The sequence below is a fragment of the Hipposideros armiger genome, unplaced genomic scaffold (assembly GCF_001890085.2).
Source record: "Hipposideros armiger isolate ML-2016 unplaced genomic scaffold, ASM189008v1 scaffold_1881, whole genome shotgun sequence".
Lineage (NCBI taxonomy): Eukaryota > Metazoa > Chordata > Mammalia > Chiroptera > Hipposideridae > Hipposideros > Hipposideros armiger.
In genome coordinates this window covers 22,892-33,099 of record NW_017733231.1, presented here as the reverse complement: position 1 = coordinate 33,099, position 10,208 = coordinate 22,892, and the positions used below count along the sequence as shown (strand labels likewise).

The 10,208-nt window shown below is 48.3% G+C and overlaps 1 protein-coding gene across 1 annotated transcript in view; it reads left to right on the top strand.

The window, feature by feature from the left end:
- Positions 1–10,208, top strand: part of LOC109378332 (complement C3-like) — a 13,474-nt gene that overhangs the window by 800 nt on the left and 2,466 nt on the right. The window contains exons 3-14 of the mRNA XM_019634755.1: positions 262–465; positions 935–1,010; positions 1,317–1,476; positions 2,478–2,576; positions 5,145–5,301; positions 6,695–6,858; positions 7,508–7,666; positions 7,815–7,874; positions 7,994–8,084; positions 8,189–8,240; positions 9,733–9,820; positions 9,939–10,046. Of these exons, the coding sequence (XP_019490300.1) occupies positions 262–465; positions 935–1,010; positions 1,317–1,476; positions 2,478–2,576; positions 5,145–5,301; positions 6,695–6,858; positions 7,508–7,666; positions 7,815–7,874; positions 7,994–8,084; positions 8,189–8,240; positions 9,733–9,820; positions 9,939–10,046 (1,418 nt within the window). The remainder of the gene's footprint in view (positions 1–261; positions 466–934; positions 1,011–1,316; positions 1,477–2,477; positions 2,577–5,144; positions 5,302–6,694; positions 6,859–7,507; positions 7,667–7,814; positions 7,875–7,993; positions 8,085–8,188; positions 8,241–9,732; positions 9,821–9,938; positions 10,047–10,208) is intronic.

The following is a 10,208-nucleotide window of genomic DNA, read 5'->3' as shown; positions in this document are numbered from 1 at the left end:
TGTTCTCTTAGAACAGAGCTTGGCAAATAGCATTAAGCATTATGTAATTATTCATGAGAATTTTTCCTGGAATTATTTTACCACTGTTTTAACAAGGGGACCCAGGGACAGCTCCCCGTCAGTCTCATGCCCCAGCCCAAACCTAGCCCTGACTCTTTGGCCCTGGCTTGTCAGACCCTGGGAACTCTGGGGGCAGCGCTGACTCTCCCCACCCCACAGTGGGTCTTGTAACTTGAGGACCATCTTTCCTCCTGGCTGCAGGGAACCCAGTGGCCCAGATGGTGGAGGACGCCATCGATGCGGAGCGACTGGAGCACCTCATTGTGACCCCCTCGGGCTGCGGGGAGCAAATCATGATTGGCATGACGCCAACAGTCATCGCGGTGCACTACCTGGACCAAACGGAGCAGTGGAACAAGTTCGGCCCAGATAAGAGGCAGGAGGCCTTGGAACTCATCAAAAAGGGTGTGTCCCTGCCTTTCTTAGAGACGCCCCGCCCCTCTGTGAGCTCTCTCCTCCCCTGAGACTCGACACCCTATCAAGGCCCCGCCCCTCCTTGGAGAGCTCCTGCTCTCCCCTCTTTGAGACCCTGGGCCCTCTGAGTCCCTCTCTGAGCTTCTCTGCACTGAGGCCCCCTTTCCCCTGAACCCCCTTGAGAATCCTCCCCTTTCTGAACCCCCTCTCCTCTGAGCACTCCTTACCCCTCTTTTCTCTGAGCCCCCAACCCCCTCAGAATCCCTCCCCATTTTAAGCTCTCCTCCCCTCCAGATATCCCTCCCAGTACTGAGTCCCCTCTTTCCACTCTGAACCCCTGTCCCGCCTTTGATAGACTCCTGTCCCCTTTCTAAACCTCTCTCCTCTCCGGTGTACCCACACCAGCCACCACCTCCACTCAGACCCTGCTCCTCTCGTGACATGTATCTCTTCCCTGCAGGGTACACCCAGGAGCTGTCCTACAGACAACCCAACAAGGCCTTTGCGGCCTTCCCGGACCGTACACCCAGCACCTGGTGAGTTTGCCCATCCTTGGCCTTGTACTCCCCTGAGCAGAGCCTGGATCCTGGCCTACAGAGGTCTAGGCTGGTATCCCCCACACAGCCTCTGCCGCTGGCCCCCTCCACCCGTGGAGTCAAGGCGACCATTAGCTAAGTGACCTACGGTCATTAAGCACTGTCTGCATGCAACACTGGGTCCTGAGCCCTGGCACACAGAAACGGCACACCTGGCCAGGCCCTGCCCCTCTCTGCTCATTGGTTAGCTAGGATGGCAGTCTCAAGATCCCAGAGCCAATTGGCTCATGCTCCTGGGCCACCTAGGCTGACAGCCTACGTGGTCAAGGTCTTCTCTCTGGCCTCCAACCTCATTGCCATCGACTCTGAAGTCCTCTGTGGGGCTGTCAAGTGGCTAATCCTGGAGAAGCAGAAGCCCGATGGAGTCTTCCAGGAGGATGGACCCGTGATACACCAAGAAATGATTGTAAGAGGCAGGGATTCAGGGCAGGCTGGGGGAGAGGGGGACCTGTGTATCACAGGATGGACAGGAGAGGCTCCATCTGCCATTTGCCCAATTCACTGTGTGGAGGGGACAGAGGAATATAGGAGTTGAGAATGTTATTCCTGTTTTGCAAAGACCAGAGACTCGCCGAGTCTAGTGCAAAATGAAAGTTCCCTGGCTCCTCATTGCTTTGAAAATAAACTTAGAACTTCTTTGAGTTGTGGTTCTCAAAGTGTGGTCCCCGGGCCAGCAGGATCAGCATCACCTGCAAACTTGTTAGAAACACACATTCTCGGGCTGGAGCTCAAATGCACTGAATCAGAAACTTTAGGGGTGGGGCCCAGGAATCAGAGTTTAAATAAGCCCCCACCCCAGGTGATGCTTGTGTATGCTCAAGTTGAAGAATCACTGCCTTGTCCTGACGTTTTGGGATTCCAGCCTCACAGTCTTCCCCCTCTCTGCACACTCCAGCTGTACTGCTTGGAGCCTTGCTCTGTCCAGCCACAGGGCCTTTGCACGTGCTGTTCCTGCTCCCTAGTATGCTACGCCTGCCCTCTTTGAGAGTTGAATCCTACTCCTTAAATTGTGGCTCTGCTTGTCATCCCTCAGGGACACCTTTCCCAACCTCCACAAGTGAGTCACACTCTCACTATCCATTCTCACTGCCACACCCACTTCTGCATAGCACTCATCAGTTTGTAATGCTGTATCTTTCAATGAGCTTGTTGGTTCATGTCTGTCTCCCCTGCTGGATGGGGAGCTCTATGAGGGCTGGGGCCAGTGTCTGGTTTTTGTCCACCATCTTGTCCACAGCACCAGAGACATTTGCAGAATGAGTGAATAAACAAATGAATACTCAAGTTTCATTCTTTCATTCACTCGTCCTGTGAGACACTGGGGAGAGATCCAGCATTGCCCTGACCTACTGGTTGGAATGTGGGGACACACGATAACCCATCCTTGCTTCCTGCTCCACACTGTAGGGTGGCTTCAAGAATGCTGAAGAGAAAGATGTGTCCCTCACAGCCTTCGTGGTCATTGCACTGCAGGAGGCTAAAGAGATTTGCGAGGGACAGGTCAATGTAAGTGTCCCCCAATCTCTCCTTCCTCCCCTCTTCTACCCGGGACACCTCATCCTTGGAGGTTTGGTGATCGCGCCATCTGCTTTGTCCTAGGGTTTTGAGAGTGGGTTGTTTGATCTTTAGCTTCCCAAGTGGGGAACCTCAGGATCCCACCTTCATTCAGCTGCTTCTCCCTCCTCAGGACCCCAGAAATGTGATGGAGGGGAGAAGGCTGTTACCTTTAATGACCAAGAAAAATCAGACCTTTCTGATTCAAACCTTGCAGATTTGAAAGAAATTATTGTAGAAAAGAAGCTGTAAGGTCAAATAGATCTGACTTTACAGACTCTCAGCCACTTCCCCTCACTGGGCTTCTGTGTGTGCATCTGTAAAATGGGTATAATAACCTTTGTATGGTTTTAGGACTCTCTGAGTTGTTCTAGATGTAACATATGTGTGGCCTAGATTATGCAAAAATTAATGGGACAATTATTTTATGCATCCTATAATTTATCTAGTGCAAAGATGAAAGTGGCCTCAGGGACTCTGCTAGGATGCTTTGTTCATCTCTCCTGTGTCCTTCATTATCTTCTTGCCCAATAATTCATCTTTCTCTGCCAGCCAGCCTACCTGGCAGAACATGACTGCCTTCCTTGGGGAAATAGACAGATCAAGGCTAGAGCTTTCAGATTCCTAGGAAAGGATACTGATTGGCTCAGGCTGAGTAAGGTGATCACTTCTGGACCAATCAGCTGAGACCAGGAAGTAAGTCTTACTGGGCAAATATGGCTTCTTTCACTGTGGCCGTGTCAATGAAATGGAGGAGCAGACGTTCCTACAAAAGTCATGGGTAGATGTAGGAGACACAGCTGGACAGGCAAAAAGATTAGTTTCTACTACAACATGTTGGGTTGTCAGAAAAGTCATGACGTATTTTTTCTGTTTTTTGTTGCAAAAGTGCATCATGACTTTTTCGACAACCCAATAGCAACCTTATAATGGGGTATAGCATAAGCTGTGGAACCAGACTGCTAGGGTTCAAATTCAGAGTATGCTGGAGCCAGCTGGAATATTAATGAATTATTAACAATTGGTTAATATTCCAGGAATTTTCAAGCTGCTTGTTAAATGCAATCATTATTAAAAATTAAATTGTATAAACTTATATTTAAATAAGTTAGACTAAACATTAAACATAAAAACAAAGGTAAGGGCCGGCCAAGTGGCTCAGTTGGTTAGGAGTTAGCTGAAGAGTGTGAGCTCTGAGCAACAGGGCCGCCAGTTCAATTCCCACATGGGCCAGTGACTCTGCTCCCGAGGTGAGCTGCTGCTGAGCTGCCAACAGGTGGCAGGATGGCTCAGCTGGTGAGAGCACAATCTCCTAACAACAAGACTGTCTGTTTGATGGTAGGGTACACCCACCCGCAACTAAGACTGAACTCGGCACCTTGAGCTGAGCTGTCACCCAGAATACTCAGTGGATAGAGCGTGTGCTCTTAACAACAAGGCTGCTGGTTTGACTCCCGCATGGGATGGTGGCTACGCCCACTCGCCACTAAGATTGTAACACAGAACCTTGAGCTTAGAGGCCACGAGCTGCCGACAGGCAGCCAGATGGCGACTGGCACCCTCCACAACTAAGATTGAAGAACAACAACAAGGCTGGTTCCCTTCCCCAATTCCCCAACACTGTTCCCCTTCCTCAATTACACAATTAAAAAAGAAAATACAAAAAAAACAACACAGGTAATACACACTCAAAACTCTTCATTTCTTATTTTACTAACTTTTATCATTATCTATGCTTGTGAGGTTATTTATGTCTGCCATACCTGTATGGTGGACATACTGTATAATACTGTGCTATTACCCATTTCTTCCCAACTCTACATTCAGTGATGCCACATTGGTAGGTTGAAATTGGAAATGGTTGCATTTACACTATGGAAATCAGCAAACACTACAAGTCTTGTCTGCCTCTGGCCCGCGTCTCTGTGGGTCTCAGTAGCCTCATCTTTGCAATAGGGATGATGATGAAATAATACCTAATTCATAGGATTTTGAAGTTAAATGAGGGAATATGTGACTAGCACATAGTAAGTGTTAGCTATGATGATGATGATGATGATGATGATGATGATGATGATAACTGGATAAGAGGTGGTTCCAGTGGTATGCTAACCCTGGCTCATTCTAGCTCATGAGTGACTTCTTTAGGCATCTCTTTTCCACTTCATGTTACGGGACATCACAATGTTCACTTGAAGCTGGCCACGGTGGGAGTATTTACACCATAGTAATTGGCAATCTATAAATCAGCCCCTACCCCAACTAGACAGCTGGTTATTAAACATTGACCAGTATACCACTGGGTATATAAACTGCACCAGCCACATAGTAGGTACTCAGCAACAAAGCAATTCAAGGTGGCTAATATGTCTGGGAAATCCTCAAAAATAGACAGATCCAAGACAGATATGGCTCAAGGACAGAAACCTTGTGCCCAGGAAGTGGTGCTTATGTGAACTTTGCCAGGTTCCTGTGACAGCAGTGCCCACCTGACCAGAGTACCCAATCTTTTTCTCATAGAGCCTGGGGGGCAGCATCAATAAGGCAGGAGACTTCCTTGAAGCCCAGTACGAGAACTTGCGGAGACCATATACTGTAGCCATTGCTGGCTATGCCCTGGCCCAGCTGGACAAGCTGCACGGCTCCCGCCTCAACAAATTTCTGAACACAGCCACAGGTGAGGGACAGCATGATGGGCAAGGAGGGATGCATGGCTCTAAGCTGAGCTGGGATGGATGGTGCTAAGCTGAACTGGGGTAGACGGCTATAGGCCTGAAAAGTCCTTGTGATACCAGAAGGTCCATTGAATGTTTCAACGAGTGTGTGTTGAGCACTTGCTATGACACAGGGCTCTGATATCAGACAGATTCAAGTTCAAATCCCACTCTGCCACATTCTGACTGCGGGACCTTGTATAATTCACTTAACCTCTCTGGGCCTTGTGTTTAAAATGACACCTGCATCATAGGGTGGTTGTAAAGATTAAATGAGTGATGCAGATAGAAGAAAGTCTGGCACACAGTAAGAGATCTATCACTGATGTTTTTATTGCCTTCAGTATTGTTAATAACATTCTCATTATCTCAAGGGTAATTAGGATGAGATAAGATAATGGCATAGGGATTTTAGCACAGTGGGTAGCACATAGTGAGCACTTAATTATTTGGTTCCATATCAGGTTTATGCTTACTGATATAACATATCTGAATGTATACTGACGCACTTTAACACACAAAAGTTGGTTTCTTGCTGGTAACAGCTGTCCTTCATATGAGTGATACAGGGATTCGGGCACTTTTTTTTCATGACTCTGCCACCCCAAAGCCTTGGAACCCATTCCATCCAAGCAGAAGGGGAAACAGGAAAACTGTGCAAGGGAAGTAGACCAGGCATGGAAGGGGCCCCATCATTGCTGTCCACATTCCATTGGACAGAGCTCAGGCATGTGACCATGCCTACCTGCAAAGACATCTGGGAAATGTAGTCCAACTGTGTGCCCAGGAACAGGAGGGAATGGTTCTTGGCAACAGTCTATGCTATAAGTACGTTTTTAGGCACATGGGACATCACAGTGACTATGGCAGAGCCCCTGCAATCATGGCCTCACACTCTAGTTGAAGAAAGAAACGACTTAATAGATTTCTGTAGAGCATCATAGTCCTGCCACAGGAGAAGCACAGGATGCTTAGAGAGACAGAAGGAAAGACCTCACTCTGTCTTAGGGTGCCATTGCAGCTGAATTGTTCAGGATAAGTAAGAATTAACCAGGAGTAGATGGAGAAAAGGTGCTCCAAATAGAACAGAATATGCAAAGGGTCAGAGGTAAGAATGAGCATGGCAAGTATAAGGAGTCTCACATAGATCAGTGGGGCTGCAGTTCAGAATTTAAATTGAGGAGTGAGGGTTGATGAGGGAAGTGGGAGGCCGGAAACAGCATATTGAGGGCCTCAAATGTTGGGCAGGACACCTGAACACCAAGAGGTCTCGTATGAGTCTGTTTTCTGGGATTTCTCGGAGCTATCTCCAGGCTGGACAGAGCAGTAAGCATGGGGCTGATGTTCTCTCTGCAGAGAAGAACCGCTGGGAGGAGCCTGGCCAGAGGCTCTACAATGTGGAAGCCACATCCTATGCCCTGTTGGCCCTGTTGCTGCTCAAAGACTTTGACTTTGTGCCTCCAGTCGTGCGCTGGCTCAACGAGCAGAGATACTATGGAGGTGGCTATGGTTCCACCCAGGCAAGTGGTCCCACATCCCCCAGGCAGCTGCATCCTCACCTCTTCTGGCTGCTGAGAGCAAAAGAAGCAGTTATTGGAATGAAGTGGCCACATCAGTTGTGTTTGGTTTTTTTAGTAGCAAATCTATCTGTGGATTCTAGACTAGATTCTGGATGCCTCAAGCAGTGTTTTGAGTCACCTTTTCCCTCCTGGTGTCTAGATCATGTTCTTGAGGCCTAGGTTCAGGCGTGAGCCTCTCTCTGGCGGGTTCTAGACCATGTTCCCGGTTGATCAGGCTCCCTATCTAACCCTATCTCACTGGGGGGTTCTAGACCAGGTTCTCAATTATTGTAGGGAATTAATGAAGTCCCTCTCTCCCTCTAGTGGGTTCTAGACCATGTTCTCAGTTATTCTAGAGCATGATCCAAGCCTCTCTATCCTTCGTGGGTTCTACACCATGGTTTTAGCAACCACAAGCTCCAGCAAAGTCAGACTCCAGTTTGTTCCCCCTTTTCTCTGATGGGCTCTCAATCACATGTCAAGTGTCACTTTTGACATAGATCATATGCTCAGTGTCCCCAGCTCTGAGCTGAGCCTCTTCATCCCCAAGTGGGTTTGAACTGCTATCTCAGTCTCCCAGGTCACGCTCTTTCTCTCTCATGGGTTCTAGGCCACTTTCATGGTGTTCCAAGCCTTGGCCCAATACCAGCAGGACGTCCCTGACCATGATGATCTGAATCTGGATGTGTCCATCAACCTGCCCAGCCGCAGTGCTCCGGTGGTGCACCGCATTCTCTGGGATTCCGCTAGCCTCCTGCGCTCTGAAGAGGTACAGCCACTCGGCCAAACCCTCCTTGCCCACGTCCTCCATGCCAGTCAGGGTCTGCCAGGAGGCAGGAGGGAGGGCAGATGACCATTGCAGCCAGGGGAAGGCTTGGTTCCCTACACCCTCTCTTTTCTCTCCCCACTCCCTGTAGACCAAGGAAAATGAGGCTTTCACAGTGACAGCTAAAGGGAAAGGACAAGGCACCTTGTCGGTGAGGAACGGAACCCACACCCGCTTGGCTCACCACCTTCTCTCGGCCCCTCTACCCCAAAGGGACCCTCTTCCCAAGTCAAGTAAGCTGACACCTAGTCTCCTCTGCCATCTCACCAGGTGGTAACAATGTACCATGCCAAGGTCAAAGGCAGAGCCACCTGCAAGAAATTCGACCTCAGGGTTAACATACGACCAGCCCCTGAACCAGGTAGAAGGAATAAAGACTTTATCTGTCACCCTTCCCCCACTGCCATCCTATTGGCTGCCCCTCTTCTGGGCCCCACCCCATCCTTCTGCCTTTTATGTTTCTAGTCAAGAAGCCCCAGGATGCCAAGAGCACCATGTACCTTGAGATCTGTACCAGGTAAGAGATGGGTCATTGGGGTTCATCTTGGCCATCCCTGTGTCTCTAGTAAGTCTTCTTATAAGTATTATCTGTGGTACCTAATACTTTCTGGGAGTGTATTATATGGCTAGTGCTGAGCTGAGGACCTGCCAGGAGGTGGATAGCACAGGCAGTCGTTGCTTTCCATGGCAGTGTGAGACTAGCCATGACCACATAAGCTGAGACTGTGCAAAGTGATCTTAATAATCAGTGAGGAAAATCACAATCGTTCCAGGACCTTTACATTTTTTTATCACAACCTCAAAAACTCTCATTATAAAGGTCTAGAGAAATGAAAAGTATAGTAAGAATACTTGTGTAGTGTACTGTAATTTAAAACACTAGAACACTGAAATTGAAGTTTTGTTTTGTTTTTGTGAAGCACTTACCCAAAGCACTGTAGTTTGAACAGTGCCTCCTCTCTTCTCTTTGTATAATTTATGATATGGAGCAATCCAATCATCTTTTCTATGACGTCGTGAATTGTCAAATTCCCTTTCAAGGTGGGTCACCTTCCACAATTTACTCCTTGAGCTTTCAATGTCATGAGGTATTTGAGAGTTCCTTTACTGTGAAGTTTTTTGCCGATGTCAATGCCTCTGGGATGTCTTTGATTTTTGGAGGCCACTTTCCTCATTTATGCTAGTGCACTTGCCTTCACTGAGTTCCACTTGCTGCCTAGCTGGCCTCTCCAACAACAGCAGGGTCCACAATCCTATGCTCTGCTGTTTTCTTCTGTGACTCCATATATGTGCTATTGAAATTTTACTTCCAGCATTACCACTCTTCATTCCTTTGCCACACTTTTATCGTTGTTAGCCAGTTCCCTCTTTCAATGATCCGTTTTGGTAAAATGTCACGTGGGTTTTTCACTGGGAGACATGGAAGTAACACAACTACATGCTTTGCTATCTGTGTGTGACCTGAATGGTGGGCGCTCAGTGACCCGTCACTGACAGACTTTGAAAGAAGGGAGGTAATTGGTCATTGATTGTGATGTGCACCTGTTATTTCTGTAGTGATTGGTGGACTGAAGACCTAGCACCAAGATTTGTACTCACAATTAATATACCATGGTGCTGAAATTAGAACTGTGTTGCTGGGGGACTGGTGGTGTTGAGCTAGACCATGGTAATGAAATCATGCAAAGTGAGACCTGCCCATATTCTTGTCTTCATTTCCCTGAAGAACTGAGGCACAGAGAAGTCAAGTGACTCATCAAATATCATACAGAGCTGGGATTTAAACCCATGCAGTTGGGCTCCAGAACCCGAGCAATTAGTCACCTTGGCCATTACGATACCTTTCCTTTATTCCCCTGGGGTAGTGTTTCCCAAAGTCTAACATCCCTCTATGCTGCCGTGTGGGCAGCAGAAGCCTTAGTCCCTGATCAGACCCTCTTGTTCAGGCACTGACCCCCAAGGCTGACCCCACCTGAGACTCAACCCCTCTCTCTCTCTGCACCATCCAGGTACTTGGGAGACAATGATGCCACTATGTCCATCCTGGATATATCCATGATGACTGGCTTTGCTCCCGATATTGGTGACCTCAACCTGGTATGAAGCCCTTGGGCTTGGGGGCTGGGGTCAGTGGGCATGAGCCTGGTGCCTGGAAGAGGCTGGAGGGAGGGATGGCGTTCCATGAGGGGTTCTTACAAGCCCTGCCCTTCCCCAGCTGAGCAGTGGCACTGACAGATACATCTCTAAGTATGAGCTGAACAAGGCCTTCACCAACAAGAACACCCTCATCATCTACCTGGACAAGGTAAGGCTTGCATTGGGACCTTGACCCAGAGTTGGCTGGCTTTTTCCTTCACTGGTCTTTGTCTTGGAGTCCTTGCTGGATCCAAGATTCTTTCTAGAAAAAAAGGGGAGGGTGCATGAGATGGGTTTTTCTATTTTTGTGTGTATTTTAATTTTTATGTAATTTCAACCTCACTGAGAA